Source organism: Gobius niger, assembly GCF_951799975.1.
Source record: "Gobius niger genome assembly, chromosome: 20".
In the NCBI taxonomy this organism is placed as follows: Eukaryota; Metazoa; Chordata; class Actinopteri; order Gobiiformes; family Gobiidae; genus Gobius; species Gobius niger.
In genome coordinates this window covers 21,870,188-21,884,722 of record NC_136871.1, presented here as the reverse complement: position 1 = coordinate 21,884,722, position 14,535 = coordinate 21,870,188, and the positions used below count along the sequence as shown (strand labels likewise).

The following is a 14,535-nucleotide window of genomic DNA, read 5'->3' as shown; positions in this document are numbered from 1 at the left end:
TTTAGGTTTTGATATCAGAAGGTCTTGGGAGATTCGCGAAGGACCCTAAGTTTGTGGCTGCCACAAAGCATGAGATTGCAGATGCATGTGAAATGACAATAGATGAGATGGAAAGTGCTGCCAGTCACCTGCTGAACGGAGGCATGGCTCCAGGTATCAATGGGGTCAGTGTGTTTCCTATACTGACCCCCAGGGACTATGAACAGCAGGACAATGCAACCAGCTACAGCGATGAGGAGCCAGAGGCAGAGCCCCGTGCGCCCTTCGAGGAGGATCTGGCAGATGAGATGATCTGTATCACCACTTTATAGCAGCGGCTGCTGATCATACAAAACAGTCAGTTCAATACTAATGCATCTGTTGGCTCTAACCAAAAGAAGTGCCTTCACGAGTGAGGAGAAAGGCATATATCTAAAAGACATTGTGTTCACCTGTTCTCTGTCTAAAGAAGGTCAGGGCAGGGGACGAAACCAAGGTTTTGGCCTGGAGTTGGGCAGACCTTGCAGCCAATAGGACGAGGGGACACTGGCTCAGTGAAAGACCTGGACCAATGGCAGGGGGGCGTACAGAATGGTCTCTATGGGTGATGACAATCAGATGTATGATGTCATTACCTCAGTCACTTTACTAAGGTTTGGCATATCATGCAAGTTTTCAATGCAAGCGTAGAAAGGCATATGTCCCTCTTAGTTTTAGCTGATCCCACTTTATTATTTCTAGGTTAATAGTAATGCACCATTAGAATTATATTAGAAATGAAGGACACGGCTGTCCTAATTATAGCATTTTTCAACTTGAGATATGTACTTTTGAAGTGACAAACGCATTTGTAATAATGCACTAGTTGCAGGTTATTTTAAAATTTAGAACAGCCTGATAAATATTTCATAGTTGATATGCTGTACATTGTATTATATTACAACTTTGTAAAGAGATTTATATTTTGTAATTATGTATCATTTTAAAAATCAGCAATATGGTCCTGTGTAACTCAAAAGAAATGTTTTCTTTAGCAGATAATAACTATTATTTTGAATTGCCTTTGATTTGTATGTGAATATGCATCAACTTTTATTGTGTTAGACACTACTGCACTGGGAAATGCTATGGGGTTAATACTAAATAGAAATTCTTGCCTAGAAACTGTTGCATGAGGTCCGGCCACTTGGGAGGCCAGGCTGATTGATGCAGTGGTGATTTATTTTATTCATAATGAACATTTTTGCATATTTAGTGCTGAGTAAGCACATTAATTTAGAGTGCATGGTGCAATGATCAAAGCTGCTTTATTTGTTTGCTTTAATATCTTTTACCAGTCCCCTGTTAATGCCTTTTTGCTGCTGAAAATTTGAAAAATGAAGATGGATACAGTACCAGGGATGCGTTACCCACAGCATTTAGTGCTGGGATTTCTCCATTCTTTCCCGTCATTCCAAGTCCATTTTAAACTCTGTTCTGTTCCCTGCGTGGCGTCGAGCACAAAGCAAAGAGTAGTTTAGAAACAGGAATGAGAAGAGAAGCAAGAGAGAGCCTAAGCAATACCCCCTTCCCATTTCTCTCTCAGCCGCCCTGTATACCTCGTCAGGCAAAGATGACCACATATCATTCTGTCTATTCGATCTGTCTGTCAAATAATCGTCCCAAAAGAAGTTTCCACTGAGGTCCTGTTGAAGTTGAATTGAGGCTAAGGAGGAACTGAAGGACCAACCAGAAACACACACTTTGTTTCATCTTTGTACTGATCTGAGACACTGGACTGAAGGAACAGAAGTTGGTGTTTCAGTAATTAATGGCAAAAAAGGTCTAATGTTTATAAGTATTTAGAACATGCCGTTTGTGAGAGAGTACGTCCTGTGCTCCACTGATTGCTGTCATGAATCTGTAGGTTTTTCCATTTTGTGTGCACATTGAAAGGGCTCTTTGAATTGTTTGTGAGTTAAACACGTTTCGTCCTTTGTTGATGACTGTCATATAAAAGGACCAATGCACAGGCACATTGTTCTATTCGTAGCAAATACAGTGCTGATGAAATGAAGATATGCATTATTTTGTAAACTTTTCAAAGTGTAAAACTAAAGAGAAAAGAACTTACTTTTACCTCACATCAGGGATTCCTGAGAAAAAATAAAATAAGGATTTGGTTTCTACCAATGATATTGACTTAAATATTAGCACATAGCTGTTTGTCTTTGCACAAGTAACTGTATAGTGCTTTGGTTTCTCCTTTTCTAAGATTTGTGTATCGAGGTGATACGACTTTGTATTTTTGTGACTGTGTATGGTTTAGTGGAATCTATACTTGTCATTGACACCTCACCTGAAAATGCTGGGAGTGAAAGAGATTTAAAAATTAAAGGTGCACTGTCCCTCTGTTTCCAGATTTGAAAGAAATATAATGAACCAGTTTACACACACCTGTTGGTTTTTCTTTTTGCTTTCTTCATATTGTATTAATTATAATTGCAATTTCAGCTGTTAATGCTCTCGACGCTGTATAAACAAGTCTGTTATGTAAATTTTGTACAAACTTATGGAAAGACCCATGGTAATCTTATCATACTTGAAAGGTTTTTTTTCTTAAGCTGTTTAATCATTAATATAATTTAACTCAGTAGCAAACGCTTTACTATAATTCTGTAGGTTTTGTATTATTGCATTTTTGTATTTTTACTTTATGTTGGTCTCATTTAAATCACTTTATTTTCTATGGTTTTATTATTAAATGACTTACGATGATCTGAATGTGGCATTCATTTATAGAAACAGATCTGTACATATAGAAGTGTTAGGAAATACAGCACAAGGCGTTCACAGTGGTGGGATAGTAGGTCAGTTTGGAGACACTTTGGAGACCCGGGACTCCACTGTTGTCACTGCCTCTGACTCTTCGTCGTCCACCTGCGAACCGGCCCGACACAGCAGGAACGGAACGGCATATTTACGGAACTACAGAGAAACACATGACATTGCATTAAAAACCTCCTTTCTTGTGCAAAGGTAGTTGCTACATTTACCAAATGCACTCACTGGACTGGGTTCACTCATTCACTCACATTCATTCACTACTGTGGTTCATTTAGATGAGGTAATTCAACACATGCCTTTGCACAATAAGAGGAAACTGCAGGAGAGTCACACGCAGAGTAAACCATACAGAGCGACTATCTTAGTGTAATGTGTCTTCATTTGTGTCAAGGTCACTTACATGACTGAGAACTGTCAAAAGTATTTCCCCCCAATCATTTACCTCCGCCTTAAAGATGGGGTATTATGTTTTTTTGTTTGTTTTTTCATGCACATAGTACCACTCTATAGCATACTCAAATAGCTATGTGACCCAAAATTGTATGGAAAATGCAGCAAATATCAAAAACAACTTGAACAAATTTTCCCTCATGGCAACACTGTTCCTGATGCTGCGATTTCGCCTCTGTGTCTTGCCTGTCGGGCAAGCCCATGAGCACTCCCCCTTCAGTACATTGTTGTTTTTAAATTTCTTATTTTTGTATGCAGCAAAACTGAACTGAGAAAGAGAATATGGGAGGGGCCTCGTCCCCAGGCGGAGCCTCGTCCCCTCCAGCAAAACAGAAGGACAATGGCTGCTGGCACGAGATTCAGAGATTACTCAAAATTACTTGAATTAATTGAATCAATCTGAGCAACACTGGAGGTATGTTTTTCAGGCGGGAATGACACTCTAACATGCTAAAAAAAAAAAAAAAAAGGTTGAAAAGGTGATTTTTACATTTTTTAACCAAAGTGCATTTGTTTCAGTTCAGCTTTACTCAAATCTTAAAGCTCACAGCCTATAGGTCATAATGCTCATTTGAACACTCAGACCTACAAGACTCACCTAAACTGATCTTATTCCTTGCGTTGTTGCTGCCTTCTAGTTACTTTTTTAATATTTACTTTCATTTGTTTTTTTGTCACTTTTTTGCCACTTTTCTGTCACTCTTTTGTTTCTATTTTGTCGCTTTTCATCACTTTTCGTCACTTTTCTGTTACTCTTTTCTGGCGTGACTTACTTACAGTCCCTTTCGGGCCCCCACCCCACCAGTTGAGAATCACTCTATTGCGTACCTTACAGAGCAGTGCCAACCACGCAACATTCTCAACATTCTCCACTAGATGGTGCTAACATCCCTATTGACTCGAGCGCAAACCCTGCACCGTCAACCTCACAATGTCCCGCTGAAGTACCTGCTTGTTGAGGTAGATGTAGATGATGGGGTTGTAGACGGTGCTGCTTTTGGCCAGGTAAACCGGGACAGTCGCGAACAGAGGGGGGATCTCCACATCCGGGCTGTAGACCACGACCATTGCAAGTGTGGCGTAAGGCATCCAGCTCACCAAAAACGACAGGACCATGAGAACCACCATGAGGGCCACCCGAACTTCACTTTTGGCCACTGCACCTCCCTCTACTCCCTCCATGTTAGACACCTGGGGGGGACAACAAGTAAGGCATTATCCCGCTTATACCATGGTCCCGCCAACTGAAACTGTGCATTGGGGCCTGTTTGCATATTTCTTTGTTGAGTTGAGTTATTTCACTTTTTTTATTCATCAGTTTTACCTGAAAGTAGTTCCAGCTCGGTTGTTTATCGTTACTATGGAAACAGCTGCAGTCAGTTATTTAAATGATGCCAGGCTAGGTGTACATTATAGATACAGACGGCATCTCTGGAATCGCCCATATATGGTCATTTTTGAAAACAGTTAAGGGGGAAAACAATTTTGAAAAAATGTAAATTTTCTCTAATTATTCAAAAACTACTTTAACAAATGCTGAATTATGAATATAGTTTCTGCTAAATAATGATACAAAGACATGGGGAGGAGCAAAGTGGTTCATGTTAGCGTCGGGCTAATGCTAACGGTTTGCTAGCGCTTGCTACAACTGCCGTTTTTTCACTTCTACAGAACAATCTGCTGTGAGAAAATATCCATATGGACCCGATTTACACTTGACTTCACTTATGTGATAAATAAGTTGATATTCCACCAGAAAATGGCTAAAAAGAGAGAAAAATTGTGTTTCTCTAAAGATTCTATTTTCCCCCTTGGCGAAGCCACGCCCCCTTCTATGACGAGATGCCTGATGACTTTTTAATGGACATCTTCCAGCCAATCAGAATCGAGTATTCACCCAGACCATGGTATAACCTGGTATAATGCTCAATATCTCCTCTGCTTGAAACAAACAAATTAAGCTCTTAACTCCCAGTTCATTTTCTCCAGTTCGGCTTTACCCAAATCTAAAAGCTCCTCAACTGTATCTTACGGCCCAGAGTAACGCCTCATTTGAGAGCGAAAGACAAAGCGAATGCTTCTTTCTCGTTATTGTTGTCACATTATCGTCCTTTTTGGTTGTGTTTTCATCATGTTTTTTCTTGCTTTTTTTTTTTTGCTTTACACAAAACAAATAAATGTTGTCAAAACGCTATGAAAAAGCAATGAATACGTGACAAAAAGGTGACACAAAAACAACCAGAACGTGATAACAAAAACAAGGAAGAAGCTTAGATGAAATTTGTAGCTCTTAGCTTTCAAATGAGGCGTTACACCGGCCTGTAGCTCCGGTCCAGAAGCTTTTACATTTGGGTTCAACTGGAGAAACCGTGCTCTTACGGGGAATATTGTTTAAAAAAAAAGAAAGAGCTGGAAAGTGGCTAAAGTGAAGTATAACCCAGGAATAAATCAAAGAATGCACAAGTAAGTATATCAATTTCCTAACCTTGTGTAGGGTCCACAGCAGTTTCGAATAGGACAGAACAATGACCGCGAAGGGAACAGCAAAGCACACTGCAAAGTACGCCAGGATATAGGAGACATTGCTGGGCTCTCTGTTGTGCCAGTCTGGAGCACAGGACGTTCCAACTCCTTCCAGTTCATATCTGCCCCATCCAAACAGCGGAGGCAGATTCCAGGCTAGAGACCACAACCAGGACAGGCCAATACCAGTCAGTGCATGCTTCTTATCGAAGGTAATGAGCCCCAGAGGTTTACACACGACAAACATCCTCTCCACCGCAATGAGCGCCACAGTGCAGAGAGACGCAATCCCTGGAGACAAGAAGACACAAAGTATTAAAGAATTTGGTGTTACATTGTAAGCATTTCAGTGTTTCTTCTCCTGTTGATACCGTGCACAATGGTTTACACCTATTGGTATACAGTAGATGTATTATGAGGGAGCTGGCAAAATATTATGTTATCTCGTAATAATTAAGAATCAGGTAAAAAAATTCAATAAATTACAATCCCGAACTAATAAGGGGGAGTCAGATAATCTATGTTATTCCATACAATTTAGATTTGAGTCACACGGTCATACCATTTGTAACTCTTCTTAATCTGGGAAAAGTCAAGCTAATACTGTAAAAGCTCAAACTCGATCCTATTGCCTAAAAGGATCTGCGCTAAACTACCTCCTAGATATACTGTATTACAATGTTCATTAAAAAAAACACTCCTGCTGATGTCATGCAATGGTGATTTGTGTTCCAATTGCCTGTGTCACTTCTTGCTCACAGTGGACAGTTATTGTTTTTAGCTATATTGAAATTGAATATTTATCTCTCTTTTGTGCCAACAGTCCAGACATTTGGGAGATCTTGAATTAGGATTTAACTACTTTTCCCCCTTTTCTGACGAGTTATACAACATAATACCAATGCTTACGTGTCTAAAGCCTTGATGTAACATAACATTGAATATGTACGGAATCATGTAAACAACCATCCACACAAATCATATGCTTTTAATCATTACCACCACCACTACTACTACCACAACTGCTGCTTTTTAGACCCATTACAGAAATCTGATCATGCTGACTTTCTCACAAATAACCCAGTAACATACAAGATAGCATGTTGTGACATTCAGTCTATAGTAGAAATCTGTTGTACAAGCCCTTTTCACCCACCACACAAGGCCACGGCAAAGCCCTCTAGCACGCAGCCTGTCCGACCGAAGGAAAAGTGCCCCTGGGCGTTGTTGACCACAGTCAGGACGCCCCCAGTCAGAGCAGTGCCCAGGTCGGCCACTGCCATGTTCACCAGAGCGTAGTTGAGCGGCTGCCTCAGCTGTTTGTGCATCAGGGACACAATGATCACTGTAGCATTGAGCACGATGGCCGGTCCCGTGAAAATAGCCATGAAGACCGCGAGGATGAGGAAGCCAGTGCGGGACAGAGGGGGCTCCCCCGATGGGCCGTGGTACATGGAAGCATTTGGCCGAAAAACAGATGGCTCCATGGTGTAAGCAGACTTCTTAATCCTAGATTTTATGAAGGAGTGATAAACCTTCTTGGATAAGAGGAAACTCAATAGACTACTGTCCGAAAACGTTTGCCCCTGTGGGACATACCAGGATCCTGGATGATTGAGAACTCAGACAGTCCCAGTCCCAGTGCTAGAATAAGTTCAGCGTAAAGCATTACCTCCAAATGATGATGACTTGTAATCCCTGACCTTTTCCTTGATTATAAATGCATTTAATAGGATGTCAAGACCGAGCGCCTTTGACGGATCAGACGAGAAGCATGTTGAGAAAGTAGTCTCTGACAGCTAATACTCCACATATGGGGGAAGGTGCTTGTCACTATATATAGAGGGGTTTTGTCAAAGAATACAAACAGAAATAGAACCACAAGGCTGTCTATCCCCAAAACAAGGGTCAGTCAAAGTTTAATCAGGGTTAGGTCGGGTTATCCACGGAGGACAATAGAGGTTTACCTGATGTTTTTCACACAGAAAGAAGACTGCGACAGACAAGTGCAATTTCAGATAGCTTTTCTTCACACGCCACGCTTCATTTGGTGATGGAATCTTTTCTGCCAAGCCGTTGCTACGCTATGATATCACATCTCTAGGCCTAAAGTGTTTGATTATTGATTGGAGTCTATCAATCTTTCTATTAGCAGTACTGTGAATTATTACTTAAGCTTTTAACTATCACCTGCATGACTCATCTGTTTATAGCTATACCATCTTTAGTTCAAATGCAGGATCAAAAGCCAACACAGTCTATGTCAGTGAGAATGTCTGTTTTATGAACATGTTTTTCTCGGTGTCAAGAACAGGGTAAGGTCATGTGACTGCAACACATGGATCATGTTTTCCAAATGAAATGTACAGCCCAAAACAAACATCCTTAAAAAAAGATTTAAAAGAAAATTCTTCAAATATGCAAGAATTTTCCCTGATTCACTTCCTCGTGTAAAGCGGGCAGATGAAGTAGAACACAAAAGGAGGTAAACATTTGCTGAACCACAATACTTCAGACAGTTTTTTTTTTTTACTAATTATAATAATTGGAAATCATTACAACCTGTCATGTATTCACTGTTTGGAGACCACGCTTACGCGTCATGCAAGTTACTAGTTACGCGACAGACCCTCAGCCGCACTGTTGTGGCTGAGGGCACAGGGTTAATCTGTCTGACTCAACCACAGTCACCCACAGTGCCCTGTACTTCACCTTGTAAGAGGTTTACTTGCAATCAAGTCAAAACCTAGATTAGCATTGGTCACAGAGGTTCAGCTAATCTGCATTGTCACTTAAACAGGATTTACTTAAAGTTATTCTCACATAAATTATGGCTGACGAGAGGTTCATAAATTATTTTCCTAATGTAACAGGAGGATTTTTTGGGAGGAATTACGAAGCAGTTCCAGACATGACTAAGAGAACAAAGAGAAATGCCAATTCAGCACCATGGACAGTGCATCAATACAACCCTGTAGCACATTTAGTGCTTTATGATGTCTTCACATTTGTATTGGCCTACATATTTTTGGAGGAAAGTTTGACAGAGCATTTTATGATATCAGAAGATCATGTAAACAAATCAATCTTGAAAGATGTTCAAAGAAAGTGGGGAGCAGCGATGATCAGTTATACACTGATACAAGAGTATCTATGTTTGCTGATTTGCACTGAAATTCTTGTGAGAAAATAAATGGTTCTCTGATATGTCTGTAGTGCCTGTAAACAAACAAACAAGCAATCAAATAAAAATATAAAGTGAAATGTGATGTTTGGTGTAGGTCAAAGTCGATTCTACAACGGTACTAGTGACAAAACTCCTTGGTCGACTTCTGCAGTCAGTTGGTTTCAGGCATGCAATAAGATTCATATTTATTTCTAATTAGCCCAATATCATAGGCAACAGTTCTTTTGACACGTGAGCCTTGGTCGTTTACTTAAGTGGATGATGAGGCATTGTGCCATTTTATTTTATTTTGTAATTTCGGTCAAACTTCTGTTTTCTATCTAGACGTCCCAGGACAGGCCTCCGTCCCTCCAGCTCCGGCCCTTCTGCTCTGGAACATGTACCTCACCTTTAAAATTTTCAGCGGGATGATTTTGTCCGTGATCGTGACAGAGCGGCACTTCCATTCACGTCGATAGTTAATTAAAGCGTTGAGTGTATGGCCCGGATGATATTGTCCGTCAGCCAATCAGCTGGAGTCTTATCAGCGCGTGCCAGACTTGTACTTCTCACAACTTTGATGCACGACGCAATTACTCAGTCAGTGGTAACAACACCTTCAAGTCCAAACGGGGCGGCCGAGGAGGAGGCGCGGCATGAGTGGACACAGTGAGACAGTAGGCCCACAGTCTTACATCACACAAACCTATTACAGGTTCCCTAATTAAAATTAGGCTATAACCTCATTTAATTACAGACAATAGGTAGGTAGGCTAATGTTGACCGGACAGGTTTCGGTGATTAATATCCGTTAACTTTGAAAACTCAGACTGGAATCCTCGGAGCTTAGAGCTGCAGTACCAGACAGTACCAGATACAATGTTAGGGTATAGGCTGTAAAGTTTTAGGCACATTAAACATAACATAAAATAAAACATAAAACATTTCGCTTTTTTTTTTCATTTACCTTTAAATCTTTTTGTCGGAAAAATCTATCTTATAGCCTGTCAGCCATAGCCCATGAGGTAGGCCTATAGCTTAGCCTACTTTATTTCCCATTCAGGTGTAGGCTACCACTCAACTGCAGAAGCCATTATAATAGGCTACGTTCACATTTTGCCAGGCTCCAGTACAGTCGCTATCGGCTTAGATTTTTGCTGACTCAACACTTTAAAAATTCGTTGACATTTTTTTGTTATTTTTCAGTCAAACGTGACGCTATGTCGATTGTTTGGGCGGTTAAAAGTCAGAAATAAGACGTTTAGTATGTGAGCGTGCGTATACATTCGCGCGGGGTTTTCCTGCGCACGAGAGGAAGGCACGAGGAGCGGGAGAGGGGCGCGTGCGGGTCTGTCTGTCACTACAGTGGCTTTACAGTAGTGAACGTGCCGGACGTACGTCGCTGGAGGAGACGCATCTATCCCCACTCCACGCCACACTTATTTTACTCTCCGATTTTCACATTTCCTCTCAATGTTAGCGGGAAAAGATGCGGGGGAAGATCAGGATTTTGTTTTCGCCCAAATGCAGTGGTTCTTTCCTATTTCTGTGGATGTTTATTTGTTTGAAAGCGACGGAGAGCTCCCAGTCCCAGCAGCAGCAGCAGCAGCAGCAGCAACAGCAGCAGCAGCAGCAGCAGCAGCAGCAGCCGGGCATCCCTCTGTCCGTGTGAGTAACAGAACGCCAACTTTCACTGTCAACCGCTCAACTCTTTGTTCGGCTGATCTTTGCAAATTATACAAAGGCAACATTACACTTTGGCACCTCAAATTTTAAAAAAAAAGTTATGGAAACTCAAAAACTGCGGATTCAGCAAATTTCAGACAACCTTTGAATGTCTAGAATTTCCTCTGTGGAGCAGATCTGTCCAGTAAATGGTCAGTGTTGGATGAAGGAACCTAATAAAAACAATGTTACCTTTTTAAAATGACTATTGACAGATCCATTTAAGTTTGTACTACTGAGTCGACGCAATGCCACAATCTATACATTTTTGTTTGTGAACAAAGCTTAAGGAGGCAAATTTCCCCCTTTGGTGCATGGACACAAATGTTAAATCTTTTTTTTTAAACTAAATATTCAGAATAGCCTAACAAGTTGAAGGGTTAGATCTACTTATAATTAAAATAATTATTTAAAAAAACAAAGCATATATGTATTCAAACAGGATTAGTCTTATAATAATAATAATAATAATAATAATAGTAGTAGTAGTCTATTAGTTCATCCTTAGTAAAGACTTAAATGACGCATGCAATAAGTTCAGTAGTATTTCACATTACACACTTACTGAATTGTGAGGGGAAAAGCCGCTTTCTCAGCTTTGTCTCCATTTACCCAAGTTCTGCATCTTAAGTTGACATGTTTCAAAAACGTACAGTTTAACAGCAATAACCCCGGCAACTTCAATACAGGTCATGAAATTTACAAGGAATGATCAGGGAGAGAGTGAAGGTCAGGACCAGCAGGGCATGACTACATTAAAATGAGTGATGGGGCACAGGAGCGACAGGGAAGGATGAGGGCTATAGGAAAGATAAAAGGTATTTAATGCAGCCGGGGCGAAGGAGGACAACCCCTCACTCAAGAGAGCCAACCAAATGTAATTATACCTGACTCTGCATTAGACGAGGTGCTGGAAATTCATTTGGAAAGAGCACAGAATCATGTGCCACAACATAGTCTGATAAAAATGAATATATATTACAAGTAGCTAAAGGCCTGTTTGTTTTGTCTTTCTTGTTGTAGGGTAAAGCTTTGGGCATCAGCCTTTGGGGGAGAAATTAAATCCATTTCAGCCAAATACTCTGGATCTCAGCTGCTGCAAAAGGTATTTGTCGTAGCATCTGTGGGTTGAATGAAAGCACTGCATTTGTCTTGCACTTACTCTCATGTACAGTACGATGCTGTGAGACGAGTGTGTCTCGGCTGAATGCTGATGCTCTGTTTCAGCAGAGACTCAGGTGTGCTGGCCCTGACTGTGTGTGTTTGTGTGTGTTTGAATGGGGCTGTGAGTCTCTCTGTCACGGCCCATTAAGCACTGCTCTGATTCCTCCTGTGTCATCCCTCCAGAGTCTTAAGTCTCACCCTTTCACTGGATCCCACATGACAAAGGACTGAACAAAGGATGCGCAGAGTAGAGAGGGTTAAAATGATGAATGCATTCACCCTGAGCTAAGATTAAACTTTGTGGCCACTTGATGGCAGAGGTGTGCTCCGCGTTCAAAGGCCTGTGTGTGAGAAGGCCATCAGGATGTACCCTGGAGCAGTACTGTCCTGTTCACTCCAATAGGAGGAGAGCAGAAGCAGCTGGAGGTGGGGCCACAGTGTGTAAATGCTGGAGAACTGCAATGCAGTGTGTTCTCACTGTACTCTCGGTGCATCTGGGCTTTATAGCTTAAGATATAACACAAAGAGTTAACCGGCTAAATAGATTGCATGCATGTGTTAATGCAGTGTGTGCTTTTTCTTAAAGCATTACATACTGGAGGCCATGAACATTTCTCTCTCAATAAATTCTGTTACAGACATAAAAATATGATGAATATTCTGTCTTTAAGTAACCCACTTTCGAAGCTTACTATCCCTAATCACAGAGAAGCATGTAATACACGTAATAATTGTTTTATTTTTACTTTTAATTGTCATTTAAATATACAGTACAGTGTGTAGCATATTGCACTGTATGTATCCATAAATTGTATGTTGTGTTTTTCAACAATCTAAGTTGCTTTTCGATCCAGAGCATTATCCGCAGTTGTTATAGATCTCTGAAGGCTGTAGCCACAGGTGAGGCCCAGGCCAAGACGCTACAAGTCTCCCTAATAAATTTACGTAATCACATTATCGTAATCATAACATAATAACACATTCCTACCAGCCGAGAAGGAGAAGTCTCGGTCAAATATATAGTACACAAACATATCAGCTGAAATACTGCCCGGTTGATTACACTTTTTTATACAGTAATTATTATTTTTAAATATATAGTAAATATAGAGCGCTCTATCCACTTCAACCCTCTGTCTCCTGGGACTCTCGCAGGAGCTGCTGTCCATCACATCCCCACGTAACTCCTCTGAACCCAGTCCTCCCATGAAGGGGGTGACCAGGATTGGTTCCAGAACCTACTGTCCTGGGGGCTGGGAGGACGCAGCCCCCAGAGGCCCACGCAAACATGGAGAGGGCGTCCAGGTCGGCTTCAGGAAGAGGATTCTGAGCTCTAACCCTACATGTCCTGAGGTACATATACTTCAGTGATATTTTCTTACAATCAAAGCTGTGCTGAAGACTATTCAGAATGTCTATGAACAAAGAAGTGCGTATTGGTGTACGAAACACACAACATTGGAAAAAGAAGAAAAGGACATAAAAGAAAGTAATTATTCCTCAAAGTAATTATGGATTTAAAATAATATATTTAAGAGTATTTCGTGAACTGAATCTCTCAAAGTGCTGAACATACTGCAACCTGCTGGTGTTGCTCTTTCTGCCCAACTTCCTTCAGGCGTGAGACTCAAAGTCTCAAAGAGTATGCTGCCTGTTGACCCCCCTGACAGGAATATGAATATCATGAAAAAAAAACTTACTTTGTCATTACTTTTGTAGATCTGTGTCTTTTTTGTTTGTGTAAGCACTTTGCTATGTTCCTGGTCATAGAACCATGTCTGAGGAGAGCGAGATCCAGTCAGCACAACGCGCTGAGCTGTGAGGGAGCTGACGGGTCGTTAGGACTCGCTCATTAACGATGATCATTAGATGCTTTTATGGAGAATTACCCCATTTTTCTGAGATTTTAGTCAAAGGGGGAAAATGCATTGAACTTTTCGGAGTTTCCCCTCTACTCTGGTCATTACGCTAATCAATATCAGTGATCAGGGGTTTTGATGGATGGGGCGTAACCTTCTCTTGGAAACGGGATGGGGTGCATGGCGGTTGTGTGATGGGGAGGACTTGGGGGTGTGCGGGGCCGGGGCGCTGAGGCGAGGAGGACAGGCGTGAAATGAACTGTTCTGCTCCACTGCCGTCCCACACTCTTCCTTTCAGTAGGTAATTTGTCGCCTCATGTACTAGCGTTGTGTTATTCTGTGTCCATGCCCTGCCTAGAGAGGGTTTGAACTGGTTTGTTTTAAGATAAGGTTATTGCGAGTGGACATTGTGAGCGGATTATTGTTTTCTGTGTTTTGTGTAATTAGCATATATGTCGTAGTAAGCAGGTGCAAGGATTACGTAATGTCATATTGCTCCGAGCTTTGTTCTGTTTCACTGGAGGTCCGGCGCATCCAGCAAAATCAGCATTATGTGAGGTGTAGTTCATTACCCCGAATCGGCCGAGCTTGACACGTTATTATCTTTCTCTTGTGCGTTGACTCCATTTCAATTACCCTCTTACCATGCACACCCCTCGGCTGCAGCGCCTCTCCCTGGCCACCCATCAGGAGTCCTCTCAAGCCAATCACAGCCAGAGGAGCACAGGATCAGCCAGTGTCGGCAAACAGATAAAGACTATCCATCACTGTCGGCTGCAGCGTGGATTTTATCTGCCTTTCATCTCGCAGAGGCTTGTTGACCGATGTGTAAAGCTTAAAGGC

The 14,535-nt window shown here is 41.4% G+C and overlaps 3 protein-coding genes across 11 annotated transcripts in view; 2 read left to right on the top strand and 1 right to left on the bottom strand.

Moving 5' to 3' along the window:
- The window catches only part of cacna1da (calcium channel, voltage-dependent, L type, alpha 1D subunit, a), a 50,292-nt gene extending 49,424 nt beyond the window's left edge, over window positions 1-868 (top strand). For all 7 annotated transcript variants that reach the window (XM_079578795.1, XM_079578793.1, XM_079578796.1 and 4 more), the window contains one exon: window positions 6-868. In XM_079578795.1, coding sequence (XP_079434921.1) covers window positions 6-311 — 306 coding nt within the window. In that variant the 3' untranslated portion in view covers window positions 312-868. The remainder of the gene's footprint in view (window positions 1-5) is intronic.
- A 135-nt stretch (window positions 869-1,003) lies between these two features.
- On the bottom strand, window positions 1,004-7,265 carry LOC306979702 (parapinopsin-like; the record flags this gene model as incomplete). Its single annotated transcript, XM_079578797.1, has 4 exons — window positions 1,004-2,946; window positions 4,204-4,446; window positions 5,741-6,069; window positions 6,935-7,265. The coding sequence occupies 4 exons, from the start codon at window positions 7,263-7,265 to the stop codon at window positions 2,830-2,832; spliced, it is 1,020 nt and encodes a 339-aa protein (XP_079434923.1). The 3' UTR covers window positions 1,004-2,829.
- A 2,876-nt stretch (window positions 7,266-10,141) lies between these two features.
- LOC306979622 (voltage-dependent calcium channel subunit alpha-2/delta-3-like) overlaps window positions 10,142-14,535 on the top strand; it is a 32,401-nt gene continuing 28,007 nt past the window's right edge. For 2 of the 3 annotated variants that reach the window (XM_079578645.1, XM_079578644.1), the window contains exons 1-3: window positions 10,142-10,612; window positions 11,693-11,774; window positions 12,989-13,186. In XM_079578645.1, the coding sequence (XP_079434771.1) occupies window positions 10,434-10,612; window positions 11,693-11,774; window positions 12,989-13,186 (459 nt within the window). In that variant the 5' untranslated portion in view covers window positions 10,142-10,433. The remainder of the gene's footprint in view (window positions 10,613-11,692; window positions 11,775-12,988; window positions 13,187-14,535) is intronic. The other variant, XM_079578643.1, reaches the window with a different exon arrangement.